Here is a 21207-nt window from a genome sequence, read left to right as displayed (position 1 = left end):
GTGTGACAGAGAGAGAGAGCGCGCAAGAGCATTAAAAAAATCTGCCAGCGGCGTCAGTGGATTTAGTTTTGTTGTAGTAGTCTAAGTGGTGCGCGTAGTTTGTGCTCCCAAAGCAACAATAATTATAATTATATTTAAAACGAAAAAAAGCTGCAATTAATTTACACAAAACGAATACAACAAATTGGCCGCAGTGTGTGACATGCTAAAAATGACAAATGTGCCGATGCCGACAATGCTTAAGCTAGGCAGCAGCAGCACAAACACAAGCAGCCGCAGCAGAGGCAGCAACGGCGCAGCAACAACAAAAAAAGGCACAGCATAATGGAGTAGCCGCAGCTGCGTCGCTGCGCTGCGCAACAGACGACACGGACGAATCCGATGAGGACTCTGAGTCTGAACTAGATATTGAAGAAGAAGACGACATTTTGCTCGGCGATGCCGACGATGATGATGTTGTGCTGCAAATTGACAGTGAGGATGAGGCTGAGTTGGAAGCGCAGCGCATACGCTTGGATGATTTGAAGGCCGCTGCCGCAGCTGCAAAGTCGCAGGTCAGTAACGGTAAAGACGTGACTGCGACTGCGACGCAGCAGAAACAAAAGCAGCAGCAGCAGCAGCAAGAACAAAAACACAAACAAAAACAACAACAGCAACAACAACAGAAGCAGCAGCAGCAGCAGGCGCCGCAGCCAGCGACGCGAAAGCCGCGTGGGCGGCCACCCGGCAGCACAAATAAAAACAACAACAAAAATCAGCGAAATAAAAACAAACGCAAAAACACAAACAGCGCCTGCGTCAGCGTCGGCGCAAGCGTCGCTGTCGCTGATACTGTTCCTGCTGCCGCAACTATTCCCGTCCCTGTAGCTGTTCCCCTCTCCAGCTGCAGTAACTGTTCCCACCACAGGTGCTGTACCCACTCCAGTAACTGTTCTCCCCACAATTGCAGCTACTATTCCATCACCTGTCACAGCTGTTGTTCCCACTCCTAGTACATCTGCTGTTCCCACTCCTACTACAGATGTTGTTCCCACTCCTAGTACAGGAACTGTGTCCACTCCTACTGCAGCTGTGCCCACTCCTACTGCAGCTGCTGTTCCAACTTCTATTACACCTGCTGTTCCCTCTCCTGCTGCTGTTCCCACACCCATCGTAATCGCCCAAATACACGCGGATGAGAAGGCGCATCGCTTCATTTTTAGCTGCGTCAGCTGCTCGCTGCTCTACGGCGATGCCGAGTCCCTCTCCCAGCATTGGCACAAAACACACAATCAGCAGGTCAAAGCCACACCGTCAGCTGCGGATCAAATAAAGCTGGAGCCGCCTTTGGAACTCAACGATGACATCAAATTGACCGACTTGAAGTGCTGTGCTCAACTTTGGCTAACGGAGGAGACGTCCAAGCAGCAACTGCGCTGCGCCAGCTGCAGTGAGCAGTTTAAGCTGAGCAAGGAGCTGCAACTGCATCTGGGCAAGGAGCATGGCATCTTCAAGCTGTTGGTGCCGAAACGTGAGCCAAGCGAACCAATGGTGAGCATACCATGCGAAGTGGGCAGCTCATTGCAGCCACTGGAGCTGCCGGAGACGCCGCCGCCCGAGAAGGAGGCAGCGGACAAAGATGATCTCGCAATGATATCCGCCATGGTGGCGGAGATAGCGGCAGAGCGCAATCCTAAGGTTAACAAAATGATCATCAAGTTGCCCTCGGTGGGCAAGCAGCGAGGACGCAAGCGCAAGAAGAAAGAACAACCAAAGCCAGAGGAGGAAGTAGAGGAAGAGCAGCCGGAAAGCAAACGCAAGCGAGGACGCAAGGTGCAGAAGGCAGTGCAGCCAGAGAAGACACCGGAAGAGGAAGAGAAGCAGGAAGATAATCAGGACAAGAATCAAGAAGAGAAGCAGGAAGAGAAACAAGAAGATCAGCAGGAAAAGCAGCCCGAGGAGCAGCCAGAGAATCAGCTAGAGAAGCTAGCAAAGGAGTTGCAGCCAGAGATCAAAGAGGAATTAGAACCACGACGTCCGCGCAAGTCCCGCGCTTTTGTCGACTATGTCGTAGATGTGAAGGACGAAGAAGATGATGACGACGGGGACGATGATGAAGAAGATGATAAAGACAGCGATTCGGATGTGGAGACACCTCACAATAGTTCGACAGACGACAGTCATGGCACGCCATCGATTAAGCGTGAATCTTCGGAGGAATCGCAGCGCAATGGCGGCACCATTCACACCTGCAACTTTTGCAGCAAGACCTTTCAGCGTTTCTCTCGGCTGCAGGATCATCTGCGTCTGCACACGGGCGAGAAGCCGCACGTCTGTGGCGAATGTGGACGAGCGTTTCGCCTGAAGATGCGTCTTGCCGAGCATCAGTTGCGCCATCGCACCGAGAAGGCATTCAAGTGTGAGCTCTGCGATCGTCCGCTGGCCACCAAGCAGGATATGTCACTGCACATGCGTCACCACAAGAACGATCGTCGCTACAAGTGCGATCGCTGTGGGAAGGGATTCGTGCGCAGCTCGGATCTGGCCATTCATGTACGTGTCCACACGGGCGAGAAGCCCTACAGCTGCGATCTGTGCGGCAAAGCGTTTCGTGCTCGCCAGAATCTCGTCGTGCATCGACGCACCCATCTGGGTGACAAGCCAATTCAATGCGAGCTGTGCGACAAGCGTTTCTCCCGCAAGATCGATATGCGTGTCCACATGCGTCGACATACAGGTGAGTGCTGCAATCTTTGATAGTTTCCTTGACTCTTTCTAATCTTCAACATCTTTTAGGTGAGAAACCCTTCAGCTGCAATGCCTGCCAACGTGGCTACTCCTCGCGTGTTAATCTGCAGCGTCATCAGCAACGTGAGCATGGCGGCAAGGCTTCAAGTGAGCCAAAGGTGGAGGAGCCAGCGACTGAGGAGGTCAAGGCAAAGCCGGAGACACGGCGTCCGCGACGCGAGAAGCTGCAGGAGAAGATTGCCGAGCAGGAGAAACTGTTGGACGAACTCAAGCGCAGTCTGAGCACGTTGCCCGAAATTGCCGAGGAAACAAAGGAAGTGAACGCCGAGGGCAAAGTGAATATGACAGAGTTGGCTGCGGATGCTGGCGCAGGCAGAGAGACGAGCGTGGGCATGGCACAAGTGTCGGTGACGGTGTCCATGCAAGTGGAGCCCGCTAAGCCCGATGACGATGAGGAGATCACGCCGGAGAAGGAGAATGCACGTCAGAGCGGCTCCACATCGGACGCCGTGTCGAGCAGTGGAAAGACGAAGACTAATCGCAAGATAACGAGCTATTTCACGGTCGTTGGCCAGCAGGCGGAAATCTAAAAAGACTTATCGAGACCAATTACAAGAGCCAATTCAATTCACTTCAATTAACAATTAACAATTCAATCAAATCCAATCCAATACAAATTTCTTACTCATTAGCTTAAGTTGCCGCTGTACTTGAAATTCTGTAGCCTAGGATGAACCTCGCAGACCAGCAGAAGATTTCATTTTCTATATAAGATTTTCAATTTTGCAGGGATTAAGTATTCTCTCTATATATATATGTATAGACTATACTATATAAATCGGTATAGATACCGATTAATTTTTGAATGAACAAGCATTAAGCATAATTAATTACTTTTTTTTGCATTTGCATTTAATTAACTTTAACGAACAGAAAAGACTACGTTTTAAAAGCATTATTCATACGGAAACAAAAACGCGAAACGAAAGAAAAACACTAAAAGAGACTGCAAAGAAAAAGTTTATAATTATATTGTACACAGAAAGCATTTGATAAATGTAATATTGTGAATATTAATAAGTTCAATTTGAAGCATGTAATAGAAGGATGAGGATATCGCAAGGTTATCCTTAAGCACAACTGTACTTCTAACACAAAATTGTAATTGATTTCAATTGAAAATGTAACCATTATTAAATTGCCAGTCATGAATTATGCAATTTAATGTGCTATGTGTAAACCTGATCAACATTACGCATACTCAATTCCAAATTATGCTTAATTATGCATAATTATAAATATTATACTTTTAAGAACTCACTCAATGCAGCTCACCACACACTCATACGCACACACTCCCACACACACACACACATACATATATATTTATTTTAGAGTGTGAGTTCTATTCTCAATATGATTTCTCGAATCTTAAGCTAAGCAAAAAGACAACAACAAGAACTACGCAGCAAATTCATTTGGCGAACAAGAAAAGAAAACGGAAGCGTAGCATTTCTTAATGATTTAAGTCGAACGCGCATTTATACTTATAAATCGTATTTAGCATTAGCATTAAGGCCAAGTCCAATGAAAATACATTTATTTTATAATCTAAATACTATAACTATGCAATTATTGCGGCCCACATCGAAATCAACCCTCTCTCTCTCTCTCCCATCCAGGGGTGTGTCTAGCAGCTGCTTTCGATTTTGGGATCAGACATTAAGGGGGGGTGAGTTTGACATATTGCGACGGCAAAATTTCAGCATAGTTTTGTCATAAATGAGGGTAGGCTTTTGGCAGCTCAAAAAGGGGATGATAAATTGCAAGAGCGCAAATTACAAAAAAAGAGAACAAGCAAGAATTTGCGAAAGGATCTAGTTCGGAGAGCTGGAATCAAAGCGAGAGCTTTGGCAAAAATGTGAACTGATAAAGTTATGAATTGAATTTATGCTACAGCAATTAACGATGATCTCATTCACCAACCACTTTTTCCCATTGAGTTAATCAAAGTTTTATGAACATTTTTGTTCACTCTATTTTGATCTATACGAGTTGATTTTCGACATAATTTATTACTCATTCCTTATCGTCTGCAGCGCGACACTATGGCACTTTATTTAGCTATATCATATTTATATTTATTTATTTTTTTTGACACTCTGGCGGAACAGCGTATCGTTTGTAAACAAAAGCGAGCGTCAGACAAAAGCATGAAATCAGCGAAAAAACAAACCAAATCGAATAAAAACCGCAGCTAAGCAAAAAAATGGACAGAAAGAAGAAAGAACATGAAAAATTTTTGGTTTGCAATGCAATATTACGCATACGACGTGGTGCAGCGGCACCACATGTCTCTCAGTGTGTGTGTGAAGTACAATAGCCAAAAAGATAGTCAACGTGACAGCTAACATGCAGACAACAGCAACACACACATACACACACACACACACACATGCGGACAGTTGGCGATTTTTGTTGTGCAAAAATATGCAAATTAAGTGTGGCGACTTTTATTGTTACTGTTGTTGTAGTTGTTGTTGTTGCTGCGCTTCGCTGTTGGTGTAGAAAGCGTACAAAAAGCGCACAACAAATACGAATAAGAAAGAAAGACGAAAAAATAAAATAAACGACGTATACACATTATTTGGCTGACGGCTGTAGAAAGCAAGCATGCCGAAAAAAACAAGTATACGCCCCGTTGTACAGTCAACAAAGGCAAGCAACGCTGCGCGTGTGTGAGCGCGCGTATGCATGTGACGCTGGCTGTGTGCTTGTGTGTGTGTGTGTTGTGTCTGCGCTGATCGCTAACCAAAGCCGCAGTCTCAGTCTCAGCCGCAGCCCTTTTTTTTGTATGTGTTTTGGGCTCTGTCAGCATTTTCACACTTTTATGCTGTTGCCTTTTAATTGAATTTCGTTTCGTCGTCGGCGAAGGCGTCGACTTGCTGTGTCGCTTCTTTGCTTCTTTGCTTTTGCGCTTTTCGTTTTCTTTTTCTTTTTGTGTTTTTGCAGCTGTGGTTAATTTTAAAACTAGCCATAAAAGCCACACGCAGCGACGACGCTGACGTCAGCGGCGGCAGCGACAGCGACAGCGACGCTTGGCTTTTGTCGCCAATATAATTTACCATCCAGCAAAAGTTCTTGCGTGTTCGCTCTCTCTCTTTCGTTTCTCTCTCTCGCTCTCTCAGTTTGCGGCTCTCTTTTAGCTGTGGCTGTTTATTTGTTTGTGTTTGCCAAGTCGCTTTTGCTCTTCTGCGCGCTCTGCTTGCTGCATTCTTTGTGCGGTCGTTAACATGCGGCGTCGTCAAACTGTGGAACGTGTTTGCTCATTGTGGTTGTTGTTGTTGCTTCCGTTGCTGCTGCTCTTGTTAAAGTTCTTGCTGCCGCTCACGCTGATATTGTTGTTGTTGTTCTTGTTGTTGTCTGTTGGCGTCTCCCGTATACATGTGTATTTAATAGCGCGACGCTTCTTGTTTTGTTTTGTTTTGTTTTCTTTGCGCGTTCTTTCTCGCTCTCTTTCTCTCTCTCTCGCTTTGTGAGCCGCTTGGGCAGCTGCTGTGAGAGCCACTTAGTCTGCGAGTGATTTGGCAACTCTGTTAAAGCCCGCGCGTCGTTTTTAAAATTATTTGAATTGCTAACGGTGCGTATGAGTTATTAACGCTTGATCATTATTATTAATGTATTCAAGAAAATGACATATTTCAGTTAATTATAAAAAGTAAAAAGTGTATAACAAAAAATAATAATTACACATAAAAAATTGATTTTTTCAGATGCAATATTTGTTAAGGGGTTTATAAGTTTTGTATTGAAAAATAGCAGTTTAAGTGAACAGGGTTTAAATGCTACTTCATAAATGCATATATATTTTTTTTTAAATATTTACAATAAGTAAATAACGTCTCAAATGCTCTTTTAAATAAATAATTGCGAAATATAAAATTTGTGTGAAAAAATAAATTAATTGTCGTACATCAAAAAATGCATTAGATTTATATTATTATATGATTTCTCAAATGCTTTTTAAAATAATCATTGTATTTATACAAAATCAAAAAAAGATAACATAGAATGAATCTGGGCAAGTTTATAAAGGTTATAAAAAAATGTTTATAAGCACTTTCATTAATAAATAATGGCACTAGTCAGTAAAATATCTAGTGCATTTTAATTTCATATTTTCAGTTGTCAATTAATTTATTTTACTTGCCGTTCGCAAACAGTTAAATTCCTCGCCCCCACCTCATAACGTAATTTAAAACCGCCGCTGACAGCTCATCGTTGCGTTGTATGTTTGTATGTAAAAAGCATTACAATTATTTATCCATAAATCATGCAACGATTAATAAATAAAAATCGCAGTTCATTTCCGCCGACAGCGAAAAGACAAACAAATAAATAATCAAGTAAACAAAGAGAATGTTAAAAAATATGCCAATACAAAATATGCATAAATAAATCATAACTGGGTAAAAAAGAATCATGTCGCCCAACGGCATGTTAAACAAACAAAATCATCGTAAAAAATAATTCAAAAGTCAAAATAAACACGCACGAAAAACTGCAAAAGTCAGTAAATAATATTGCAAATAAAAAGTAGAAAAAAAACACATTATATGTAAAAAAAAAAGAAGAGGAACACAAATTGATGCTGGGCGCAGCTGGCAACTAACCGCTGCATGTGCATAATTTATAAAGCTAATTAAACGCGCATTTAACTAATTAAAAATATAGCGCGCATCAATTATTAAAATATGCTGCAACATCATCGTTGCAGTGTGGCAATGGCAGTGGCAGTGCAACGCTTGCCCCTTGGCCAATTATGATGATGTTACAAATTTGCAATTAAAATGGAACAATTTTTCGTAATGCATTTGAAATATCGAATGCTCAACGTGGCGTATGCGTAATGCTAATCAAAACGTATATTACGTATACGACAGCGTGACATGTGCTGGAATTCGCAGGGGGTGTGCCGAGGCAAACAAGTGTGTGTATAATTTGTATGTGTGTGTGTGTGTGTGTGTTTGTATGTCATGCGAGGCAGCTAATTTGGTGTATTGTCGATTTTTTGGCTTTTAGCAGGCAAATACTAATTGACATTTTGCTATGAATGGCACAACAGCCGCATAGGCGGAGGCGTTCAGAGGGCGTGGCGGTTAAGCAAGGCAGTGAAGTGGCTCCGAGGGGGTTGGGGGAGTGTGTGAGGTTTTTGTGGCAAACGGAGTAAATGCAATGCAAAAACAGTTTCAATTAAGCAATTAGCGCCATTGAAACAAATCCAACACGTTTTGTGGCTTATAAACTGAAGCATCATGTCGACATTGGTTAGCTAAACGAACCAACCACATTTCCTCTTTCACTCCTCCCCCCTTCCAGCTACAACGCCACTGGCTTTTGCCTTTGCCCGTTTTAGTTATTGGCCCGTTACGGATATTAGCAATACCGAAATGCGAACACAGAGTTTTAGTTACTGCCGCTAATTTGCCATTGACTAAGCGTTCATCTCCTCCTCCTCCTCCTCACCTCCTTTTTTTTGATTTATTTTCGGGCATTTTGGGAGGGGGGTTTTTCGATTCATTTAGCATATTTTTGCGAATTTCGCCGCCACAAATCGGGAGAATAACAAATAATATTTGCATTTACTAATAATGTCTACAATGTATTGTAGCTACAAATCTATTCATATATTTATCTGCTTATATATAAGCTGCTTAAATTTGTGGCATGCTGTGAAAAAAGCAACATTTGATAAACAAGTAACACATCTATTGACGTCAATTCTATGTAAAGCAGCTTAATGCTGAGCTGAGCAAGGGAAGGGGAGTTGGGTGAAAGTCTCATGATGTTGCATTGTCCATTGCCATTGCAATTTGCGCTTTAATAAACTGCGGCAGCTTGCGTTGTGCTAAATGTTAATTACTTGCAAATTTAATCAATGCCTAATTTAATTAACAATTTTGCCGTTTTATTTGCGAGCAGCTGAGTCGGAATTAATGGCAGCGCAAAAGTTTAATGACTTTTTCGCTGTTCATAATGTACTGTCGCGAAAAATCACCATTAATAAGTGTTTTTAATTGAAATATAAATAAATTATTAATTAGTGCCAAACATAATGAAAGCGAAAATATTCTAGGAAATTCATTTTCAAATACTCTTACAAAAAAATGATATTAAAATTTATAACGCCATAGAAAAACTCATAGCAGATTAAATAATTAAATTACTACAAAATCAGTTTCCACATATTTTAAGTCTTAAACAATTTTAATTTAAAATGGTTCGTGTTTAGTCCAAGCGTTAATTTCCTTATTAACTTTAATGAACATTAAAGCAAATTACTGTTGAAACCTTATTGCACAGCAATATTAAGTTACTCAAACGTTACAGCTACTAAATTAGCATTGTTAAAGTGGAATATCTTTTGTGAGTTTTTAAAATTAAATGAATTTCGCGCAATTGCCCAAAGGCTTAAATTGAAAATGCGAAAAAATAAAACTACCAAAAAGGGAAGCAATTATAAAGATGCAGGCAAATCAGTTAAAATGACAACGATGCTACGCCCGCAACAATGGCAGCTGCAGCAACAAACAACAATCCCGGCAACAGCAACAGCAACCGACAACAAACAACAACAACAACAACGACGAAGAGAAGAAGAAGAAGAAGCACAGCTACCACATAAGATAAACAACTCATTAAAAGGAAATTAAACAGCTATGAACCGAATAACGTCACTCATACGCACTGTGACACCGCAGACAATACGTACTACGTTGCGTATGAGTGACGTACTACAGCTTGATAAATACATAAACTCATAAAGAGACATGCATACCTGTTATTGTTGTTTGTCAGCAATTTAAATAAGAATTAACAAAATAAAAAGCAAAGTGAAAAACTGAATTCAAGTTTATTTAAATGTGCGACATCAAGTTTACGATAATTGCGGCCTATATAAATATATTTATAGCATAGAGAGAGATCTACGTATGCGAATAGCATTAAAGCTAAACGCAAAAAAAAACGAAGAAAAACGTGAGAAGTGCTAAGTGGGCTTTGGCTGATAACATGCACTCTGGACGGTTGCCAAGGCCCGAAAAGTTGCCAGTGGTTTTTTGTTGTTGTTGTTGCCCGACGTGGAGGCGAACGTGAGTCAAGCCATGTTGCAAGTTGACAGATTACAGTGCAGCAGCAGCAACAGCAGCAGCAACTAGCAGACATTTGATTGATGAATTGTTATAGTGTGTTTGCTTGCGAGTGTGAGTAAGGTACAAATAAAACAACTTAGATCGCACTTGGCAAGCAAACTTTGCCGAAACTATCTTTAAGATAGTGGATAGTGCTTTAAAGACTGCTCACAATGAATAACATTAGTATTAAATGTTAGTAACAGCAACTTTGAAATGTTAATCTTACTGACTCCTGAAAATTTATTGCGGTAAAAAAAATTGTGAAAGTGATTTAAGAAATACTTTTTTTTTATAGACAAACTCTTACTTATTGGGAGTCTTAGTAGCTTTGGCTGATAATCTGGTATATAAGCACTTTATGGTATCTTTTGAATGCAGTAGTATATTGATATACCAAATATAATCATTGGTATATTTTAAAATTAATACCGCACTGTTTTGCTCTTATTCATGATGGGTAGCGGGTATCTCACAGTCGAGCACACTCGACGGTAACTTTCTTACTTATTTATTCAGTTCCTTGCATTATTTTTCTTTAATTTATCTTTAAATAGATCATACAAAATTAGTTTATACTTTCATTTTGTAACATTAATTTACTTCATTTTCATATCATTTAAAATAAATATAAAATGTATGTAGTTTTGTTTAACAAACAACTTCCCAACAACTAATTTCTCTTCGCCCTCAACTACTTTATTTAACATTAGAGACTGCTGGAAATGATCTTACTCGTAATTTTATTTTTGTATAATCCTTTTTTAAATTATGTCTTATTTTGTAATATACAATACTTTTATTTTAAATAAACTGCTCTAAATATAAAAAATATGTAGTTTTGTTTAACAAAAGTGTTCCCAAAATAGCTGAAATGATTTATTTAAAAACAAATAAACTCTCAGGGGATTTAACTACTTTGTTTAGCATTACTATTAGCTGTGTTAACAGCTTGCTCTAATTACATGTGCTTCCCTTTTGTCTTTTGTGTTTTTATTGACTTGCCCATTAGAAATTGTTGAAGTGCGCTTTTGTACTGTGTGCAGTTATCAGTTGCCAAGTTGGTTATCTTGACGAATGCAAGTGAATATCGTTCATTCACATGCTGACCCGCTTTTAAGTGCTTTGGTGCTCTTGTCTCTGTAACTGCCTGCATGTGATGCGCCTGTTAACAAAACCCTAATCGAAGTCAATACAACACAAAACAACACAGTACAACACACACAGAAAGCAGAGCAATTGTCTAAACCAATTGAGTTGTGTCAGAGCCAAAAGCCAAGAGCAATGGCAAGAGGAATCGGATTCTTTTGTTTAGTTTGAGGCAGTACAAAGCAATTTTAATTAATTAACACAAATTTGCAATGTAATCGAGCCTCGAACTGGGCAAACACAGCACTGAGCACTTGAGAGGGAGTGAGACTCTTCGATGGATGTTGTCTTGTTTGGTCCAAACTGGGCCACTTGACTGCAGCTTTAATTAACTGGAAATGTTATGTTTGCTTTTAGCTGACAAACAAAAGGTCCAAAGGGGCCAGATAAGAGGCGAATTGCATTTGTCTATGTGGCCCTAATCATTGCTGCTCAGAATTTATTAGCTAATTGCCTTATAATTTATAATTAGAGTCAGAGCTAGAGACAAATTATGATAGCAGTAGCAACAGCAGCAGTAGCATAAGTCTAATGCTGGAGTTCTGTTTCTAGCTCGACAATTATTTGGCAATTGGCTAAGCAAATATCAGACAGAGACAGTGAGGCAGTGAGACAAACGGACAATGCTGTTGTTTATTTATCAAGCTGTGAAATATTTGTGGAAATGCTTTTATTTGGGCTTTAAGATGTATTCAAGTCACAAGACTCATTTGAAGCCATTCTATTCGCACTACTCACAGCTCGCAAATGCAAATAAATAACGTTCAAATTTCAATTTATTTGCATTAGTTTTGCTGCCGTGTCTAATTGTGACTCATCATTATCATCATCATCATCATTATCATCACAAGCATTGCCAACATCATAATCTTCATCATCAACAACATCGTCAGCTTTAACTTAATCATCGTCGTTGCTTCGTTCGCTTTTAGTTTGTGTTCTGTTTTTGTTCCATTCACTGTGTAACTTCTTCTGCCCGCAGACTTTGCTTTACTACTTTGTTTGTTTGTTGATGTTTTAGTTGCCTAACTGCCCTGCACTTCCTCTTCTCCCCCTCTTGCATTTACCTTTTTTTGTTTGTGCTTGGCACATTGCATCGCAGACACGCGCAAAAGAACAAAACGGGCTTATTGTCGTCATTGTGAAAGCTGTTCTTGAATTCAATTTCTGATTTTTGATTAAACCCCCACAAACGTTGCTTTCAGTTGATGGCATTTGTTTTCTTCTTGATGATTAGTCGGGCTTTTTGTTAGCTTTAATTAGCAGTTAAGTATTAAATACTAGCATGTCTAATTGGCGGAAATTGGGAGAGCTATCTCAATATAGGATTTAGCACATTTTCATTTATCGATATATGATGGCTTGTTAACACATGATCGATAATTATTCGTGATGTTTGGTTTGCATAGCAATAATATTTGTATCACAATTAAAATATCGATAACTACGTAAATTTTTGCAAAGCAATAATATTTGTATCACAATTAAAATATCGATAACTACGTAAATTTTTGCAAAGCAATAATATTTGTATCACAATTATGTTTATCGATATATAGTATCGATAACTTGTTTGTTGTATATCGATAACTGATTCATATTAGGGATTTTTGGATTGCAGAAGCACATTTTGGAACACATATACATATATCTATCGATGTAAGATATCGATAAAATGTATATTTTTAATCGATAACTATTGTTTTTATCGATATCAATGAAATGTGTAGTTCAGATTAGAGTGGAAGTAAATATTTGATTAATGTCTAAATTATTAATATACTCCTCATTTCGATAAAAAACTAACACACCGATAAACATGTATATCGATAAACAAAATTGTGATTTGAAGTTTTATTGAATGAGGTAAGTACGAGTGGTTATTAAGTATACGCCGTGTGGCGCTTGTCATATGGTGGCACTCACATGAATTCTTCCACTGTTGAAACTTGTGATACAGGAAGCAGGCGCATATGAAGAAGATGATAAACACAATGAGCAGCGTGAGAATGACCCCAATCCAAATATCGCTGACGACATGCGCAAAATCCTCCTCTTCGCCCGTGTAGATGCGCGAACCGTGCGCAATGTGTGGCGTTGGGTTACGAGCGGCGGGCAAGACATCGCTAAAGAGCCGATCATCGACATCGGCCACATCGTTGGCTGTGGCACCGCCACTCAAATTGATCTCCACCTCCTGGCGATCGATGGTGAAGTTCCCTAAAGCGGAATCCAGGCCGAGAGCAAGTTGCTCGAGTTTGTTGATTAAAATTGAGTAGTTGCCTGGCAAATCGAAGCCATCCAATTGGAGTTTCTCTGCACTGCTGGTGGCATTGGCCAGTGTGGTTGTCGTTGTTGTTGTGGTGGTCAGATTCATGGCGGTGGCATTGAGACTACTCGACGGCTCTGCAGCGGCAGCGGCAATCTCAAGGCTGTTGTCATCAAGGCCCGCCAGCAAATTGCCCGTCAAATTGAGCGCTTTGAGTAACTCGACCATGTTCAAACTTCTCGATATTTAGTTATTTAGTTATTCGGTTATGTGATTTGTTGTTTGCAGTGTTGCTGTGTGGATGGTTGTTGGCTGTTGGCTGTTGACAATGGCACACGCGTTCAGTGGCTCAGCTTTGTGGCTGTGACTTCATTTCGCGACTGAAAACCTCCGACGAGTGTAAAGTTGCAAATTTGTTGTGGCGCTTTTTGTCGACAGCGACCGAGCTGTGTATAATATTTTTTATTTTTACTCTCTTTTTTTTGTATTTATTATTTTAACAGTTTGTTGTTGTTGTTGTGGCTGCTGCTTCTGCGTTTTTGTTAAAAATCTTTTTATTTATTTCTGTTTCGTTTCGTACATTTTATATACATGAGATTTTTCACTTTTCAACTAATTGTATTAACGCGTTTGTGTTAATTCGCCATACGCATCTGCGGCTGTGGCTGTGACTGCGATTACTTCGACTGCTGCTGAAGCTGAGTTGTATATGTATCCGTAGATGTATCTGTATCTGTATCTGGTAGATACATTATACGTCGCTTATTCGTTGTACAAATATTGATAGTGGCTATTAAACTCCTTGCGCGATTTATCTTAGCAATAAACGTTACTAAATAAAGTATTGGACTCGCTTTAAGCTATAGATATAGCCATAGAGATAGCTGCAGATGTAGCTGTATCTGTATCTATATCTGTAGCTTTAGCTCTGGCTTTATTGATTTTCTCAACTCTATAAAATTGTTGTTTGGGTCGTGCTTGTGCTTTGCTCTGTTTCATTTACTGTTTCCGACTTGCCAGCCATAAAAAGTTCTCCTGTTTGATTTACCAATTGCCAGCTACATGTGAAGCCCCCGCTAAAGGACACACGTGCGTCGTCTTGGGTGCAGTTGCACTTAAGTTTCAGCTAGAGATCTTCAAATGCCAAGACATAAGTTAAGCAATAAATTAACTTTAAAACGAAGCGCAGATTATGATTCATCAAACACTTTTATTTTAGATTCTCCAAATTATCAACTGCTCTGTTTTAATTAAGAAATCTCAAAAACTTTTCAGCTGTTTTTCCTTAATGCTGATAATTAAGCAGAACCGGTAATCACCTTTTATGGATTGCAATCTCCACTCAACTACCAATTAGATGCAATTGTATTTAGACTAAAACGTGATTGTTGCTCGTAAAATATTGCGGCTCACTAAACCGCTTCTAACTACCGTAGACCTCAAGTTATTAATAAACTTAGTTGCAATATATTTTTATCTGTGTACAATTTTATGAAGTACTCGCATTTGTATAACGTCATTAAGGGCGCAATTAATGAATAAATCAAGTGGAAAATTTCAAGTTTTCAACGCTCAACGTTCGCAACTGCATCAGAAAAGTTTTCAGAAGGGGGCATCTAAATTGACAGGCCCCAGATAATGCTTGGCGGCCCCACAAACACATGCTACAGTTTATAATATTATAAACTAGAGCGCGTCATAACATAGCTTGTTTTTGATGAATTCATATCAATTCTATTGGAGATAAAGCAGCATGCCGAGTGATCTAACATTCATACATATGTATTAGAAAATTAAATAATACTTTTATATACTCTATATGGAAATGCATCAGTTATATTTCTAATTTATTTTTGGCTCTGATCTATTTTCTTCAACAATATCAATATCAAAGTAACAATCTTATTTGTTATTTCAAAAAATGTAAAACTTTAACTCCAAATTATAACTTGTCTGATATTGTTAAATATATAAAATTTATCCTTCACATATCTTGCTTCAAAACTTTGTTTATCTTTTCATTGAATTCCGTGCAATTTCTTAAATTACGCTCGCTTGATCAATCAAAATACATTCGAGAAATATATGAACTTAAGCAATCACTTTATAGGCACAATTCATTCCGAATGAACTGCCATTTCAATCAGTCGCTCTCAATTAAATTGAAGAGTATATTCTCAGCATCATTAAAGCACATAAACAACATTTTTTTTACGGCATTTTCTTATGATGAACGAAAACAAAAAACAAAACACAACAAAAACACAAAGTGAATAGAGGAAAAACAGAGCAAAGACACAGCGAGTCACGCAAAATTGAAAAGCAGGAAGAGATTGCACTTTATATAATATTTATAACTGATTTTTTTTATTGTTATAATTATTTATTATATTGTGAAAAATTCTGTTTAGCGGGGAATGTGCTTACATTTCGAAAACTCTTAATATTTAATAACAAATAAAATTGTTGTAGACTGCTCAATAGATTTTTGGCGCCATTTCGATTGCTTTGCCGGCAACAACAATTAATTTGCATAAACGATTTCAATCGAATTCGACGAGACGCGATGAGTATTCCACGACCTCTATCAACAATTTTTAGAATTTTGTGTTCTTTTTTTCGACTTGGAACAACTCGCGGCGGATTTGCAAATTTCGGTTGTTTTTTTTTGTTGCACTTTTAATTTATATTATTTATATAGAATTTATTGTTATTATAATGTGTTGGCAATTTGTCAAACCGAACGCGCGCGCTTGTTTACAACAATTAAAAAACTGTTTCGTAGCGAGCCGCAATTACAGCCAAGTTAACTGCGATAACTTAATGTTAATGTTAACGTTAACTTGCTGCGACAACGACAGCGTAAACGGCGACTGCGACGTCAACTGCGCTGCCAGCTTTGGCTGCTGTGTTTGTGTATCTGTGTGTATCTGTATATCTGTATATCAGTAGCTGGACAGGCACAGGGACTGGGACAGCGTCTGAGACAGCACACAGCAAGCAGAGCAAACAAGCACCTCGAACCCAGCTGACTGCTGACTACTCTGTCTGCGACTGCCGACAGAGCTGCTCTTGTTGCCGACTGTATCCGTGTATTTTGCTGTGTGTATGTGTGTGTGTGTATCTGTAGCTGTGGCTGACGTGAAGACGCCGCAAAAAATACGAAATGAAAAAAAAATGAAATCAACTAAAACAACGCAGCGCCTGACGAACGGAGGCCCCCATCGACTGCGAATCGGACGCAACGTCAATGTTTTCACTATCGGAAATAAATTAGAAACAAAAACAAAGAATCAACAGTTATGCGGGGAGTGACGTGCTGTGAATACCCTACTTTCAAGTGGATGACATACTTTAATTCATGTTCTACATTGCTTTTTTTTTGCTGATCATTGCTCTTATGACTTTGGGATGTACACAAGAATTACTATGAAATATCGGATTTAATTTTGTAATGATGAATGATTCGTTGATTTTTGCTATAATTAGAAAATATTGATCAAAGAGACTTAGACTTATAAAAAGCAGATTTTTTTTGTATTTTTACCTAATTTTGTAGATCATTAAAGATTTGTGTAGTAAAAATTTCAAAACTTATTTCTTGTTATATAAATTTAGTTAACCATTAATGTAAGCCTCTTTTTTTGGTGAAATTCTTAGTTAAGAAGTTACACATGATATATAATATTTATATTAATTTGTATATTTTTGGTAAAACCTTATATGGTATAAATAATTTGATTTTTAAAAATATTATTGAGAAAAGTTGAAAATGTGTTTTCATAAATGTTCCTCTATAATTAGATATAGATACAGCAATATTTGATACACTTCGATTGTTAATATTCCCATGAATTACTTTAACATATTCAGTCCGAAAGTGCCATTAGTTTTAGCTAGTTTTTATACCCTAGAATTTATATATAAGTTACAAAAGTTTGATTCTATTTATAAAGTAGTTGAACCAGTACAGATTTAAAGTAATATAAAATGTAAAAACTAAATAAATTGAATACATGTAAATTCTTTTATATAAATACATATTAAATTGAATACATCCTTAGGTAGGGTACAACAATAACAAAAGGCCGCAAAATGTAGTTGCAGAGCATTTTGCCGATAGCAGCGAGGCGTTGTTGTTGTTTACTTCTTTTTTTTTGTGTATTTGTTTAAGCGAATATTTGAAAATGACTTGAGAATATCATTTAAAATCAGTAAACAATATTTACCATGAAATGCGTCAAGTGTTTCAAATTCCCAACCGTGTTGTTTTATTTTTAATTGTAAATAAATATTTAATTATTTAAATGCAGTTCTAATGCTCGCAGGCAACATTTGTGAATTATGCGCATTATTTACAATTAATTGAATGCGTTTTCGAACTTATTGAACAACTGATGAAGCATAAAACAATGCTTTAATAATAATCTATGACAGCTGTGAGTTTGTGATTTGAAATGGGTAATTGAGACTATAAATTTTGTGTTGTAAATTTCATATTTAATATAATATATAATTGAATATTACTGAGTATATTTTAGTCATTAATAAATTCATGGTTGTCTTGGCTTTTCGCATGTCTCTTGATTAAAATTTGCATTTAATTATTTTGTATAAATTTATTGCCAAAATTCCGTTCAATTCGATTTGTGCAATTTGCGGCTGCAACATCGATAATGCGTTTTGTGTGGCACGAGGTTTGAGGTGAGAGTGGGCGCGGTGTGTGGCACGGTTGCATATCTGCGTTAAATTGCTGTATGGCAATTGTGGCATCGCTTTAATGCAATCGCATAATGCCCACATAGGCGTGGCCATAATGATAATCAAAACTTACAATCACAATCGTCGTTGCAGTTGCAGTTGCAGTTGCTGTTGCAGCATTCATGCTCGGCACTCGTAATTACGCTCAATGCACATTCAGCATTCAATATTCGTTCTATGTATTCGCATTGTTTGCGCAATATTTTGCAAGTTATTTAAATTTTTTGTTGTAATTGTAATCATTGCATAAAGCCGCAATAGACTCCATTCGTATATTTGTATAAATGATACCCTGTAAAACTAAATAGAAGGGGTATTTCAATTGCATTATTAATTGAAAATTAAGATAAGACTCGTTTCAGTTGCTGTCCGATTGCAGTTAGTAATTTTACAGGGTATCTTTATGCTATGCACTCTACATTCTGTGGGTGTGTTCAGGCATCAAATCCAATTAACATTCTACACAGCTTAGTGATACATGATTTGAGTTATCAGCTCGCCGCTCGACTCGACGCAACTGAACTCGACTCTCTGCGATTCGGATTGATTGCAGTACTTAAAAAAATGAACATCGTTTACACGTGGTATAAATACATGTGTAATCAATTACTTCTAGCACACACCCTCAACTGCGATATTGAAATTTCGAATTTTCCCAAAAAGTTTGTCAGCTTTCATTAGGTGCTCACTTAATCAGGCATCCGGAAAAAACACCTCGATTCTAAAGTGTTTATTTTGGCACGGAATTTGCTGACCAATTTGGATTTGAATTTGATAGCCAAAAACAGAAGTTTTAAGAGACTGAGAACTACTATTTTAATTCTTAAACCATTAGCACTAAAATGTGTTTTGAATTGCTAAAATAATAGAAACAATCCTAACTTTACTTTCTATTTAATGATTTCCATATTGCGTCTTTTATATGTTTATCAACCTTTTACAATGAAATTCCCACTTTAGTTAATTGATTTGATGAACTACATTTAGAAGAGTTCAAGGCCATAAGTAAGAGCATTTTTTTTCGAGTGCATCATTTTTATGCATAACAATAAATACAATAAAGTGTTTATTATTAATGCTGAGTCTATTTATTGCACGTTAAACATTCATTTAAGCTCAATTGATTGGCCCTAAGCTCTATTTAAATGGCACATATTGTATATGCATCTATTGTATTAAGAGTGCATGTAAATTAGCCTCGATTCAAACAATAAAAGTACTCGAGTTCGTACTCGTACATGGAGTGCATATCCATGGCTAATTAATAAATTACATTTAATGGGACATAATACTAACGCGTTAAACGGAAATAAAAAGCAAATTAAACAATAAGCGCGCATCTATCGTATTTTAGTAAATCATGTTAAATTGCGGGTAATTTAATTCAAACACACACACGAACGTTGCATATACCCTGCAGATATGGCAGATGCTCTCGATTTAAATAGAACTGATAATATGCCCCATAAATTTTGTTATAATTTGTTTATCTGCGAGTGTGTGTGTGTATGAGCTGTGTGCATCTATCAAAAATTATTGTTGACTGTTTGTGATAGGTGGGTTTTTAACCAAGTCTTGAGTGCTGCTGATAAGAAATGAACTGAAACTGAAACTGATTCTGTGCGAAATTCTCATGATTTATGAGTGGGGCGGCTGCATTCTATGGCACCGGATGCTTATCTGGAGTGTCGTTTATTATCTTGACAACTCGAATACCCGATTGTCATCAACGCGTATATCAAATGAGGCAGACCAGAATTATAAATATGTGTTAAGTAGCACTCGTAATATGAGTATAAGTATGTGTTATTTATTGCCCTTAGGCGATGCCATTGATTGCACTTTGTTTACTATTATTTGACTTTTGCAATTGTGCAAATACGAGATGAAATATGTGAGAATTAAACATTTAAACCAAGCTGATAAATTGCTGAAACTATCAACAGATTTTGGTTTCAACTGGTTTTCTGTTTACGGCCACGACATGCAATTATTGGGTGGGGTAAAACAATAAGACAATACATTAGCAACTTAATTAGATGCTTGTAAACTCGGAGAGGTGTATGTCTATGCTAGTAAAAGTCAGCATTATTGGCAGGAAACTTTCCTGGGTTTGCGTCCAGAATCGAAAGATCATCCACCACAACACAGTTCACAACTTGCAGCACAGGTAAGGTTTATGACTTGGCTATGATATTCTATTGGTCTGCTAGTTTTCGCACCCTTAAGGAGCTAGTTGGTTCTTGCTCGCACTAGATCGAATAGGAGCACAAACTCACCACAGTGCTACTTCAGAGCAGCAACAGAAATGATAATACTAATAATAACAACAATCATCAAAACAGTTGTGCAAGTCATTATTAGCCACCGTTTTTTTTAGACAGCTTCGTTTTTTGTTGATCGGTGCCAGGCAACGAGCATTCAACTGGTGTCTAAACTGGTTGCGCATGCGTGAATTACCCGCTAAACTGTACTTGATTTAATCATGGGACCTAAGCTCATAGCTCACATATCATATGATACTGAAGTAAGTGAGTCAAGCGCCAAGAGGTCTGGTTATAATATAGCTGCTTGATAACGATGATAAAGCCGTTAATGACTTAATGCCACCGGAATATGCGATCGTAAATCCATCAGTTAACTATGCGTTTCATTGTGTAATTTGCCAATCTGTGGAATTCTCTTTGCACTTTGTTCGGAATTCGTCTGTCGGCGAGTCATGCTGATTAGCATGTTGTGTTATTAACCCTTTGGATAGATCTTGACTTGATGTTTACAGCGAGTCATAGTTGAATACTCTTTACAGTTCGTCATTTTTGTTTGCACTTTAGTCATATACACACCTGCTCTCTCCTGTTTTACAACGCATCTATTTATAGTTCTTTCTGGTCTGGTGAGGCATAACACTTATCAGCAAGGTCAGGTGTGAGTTTTTCCCAAGAGCAAATTGACTTGGCTTTCTTCAACTAAACAAATTTGCCTATTGCGTTGACAGCAGTTGTCATAAATTATTATTTTAAAGGTATTTCCTAGTCGGTTTTATAGTGCAAGGCATTTTTATTTTATTTACCAAATGCGCCAGCTTATTTAGTAAATGAATAAGCCAGTTCT

General features: G+C 38.2%; 2 protein-coding genes across 3 annotated transcripts in view; one reads left to right on the top strand and one right to left on the bottom strand.

Annotated features, from left to right (window-relative positions):
• Window positions 1-21207, bottom strand: part of LOC133841774 (uncharacterized) — a 40081-nt gene that overhangs the window by 6443 nt on the left and 12431 nt on the right. The window contains exon 1 of one of the 2 annotated variants that reach the window (XM_062274495.1): window positions 12993-14180. The exons of the other annotated variant lie outside the window; for it this stretch is intronic. Coding sequence (XP_062130479.1) covers window positions 12993-13563 — 571 coding nt within the window. The 5' untranslated portion in view covers window positions 13564-14180. Of the gene's footprint in view, window positions 1-12992; window positions 14181-21207 lie in introns of those variants that run through there. 2 annotated transcript variants of the gene reach the window in all.
• Window positions 249-3947, top strand: LOC133844391 (uncharacterized; the record flags this gene model as incomplete). Its single annotated transcript, XM_062278344.1, has 3 exons — window positions 249-803; window positions 868-2716; window positions 2776-3947. Coding segments are annotated over 3 exons (2946 nt in total), but the record flags the coding sequence as incomplete, so codon positions are not given.

The sequence above is a fragment of the Drosophila sulfurigaster genome, chromosome 3, assembly GCF_023558435.1.
Source record: "Drosophila sulfurigaster albostrigata strain 15112-1811.04 chromosome 3, ASM2355843v2, whole genome shotgun sequence".
Classification (NCBI taxonomy): Eukaryota; Metazoa; Arthropoda; class Insecta; order Diptera; family Drosophilidae; genus Drosophila; species Drosophila sulfurigaster.
This window is presented reverse-complemented; position numbering and strand designations above follow the sequence as displayed.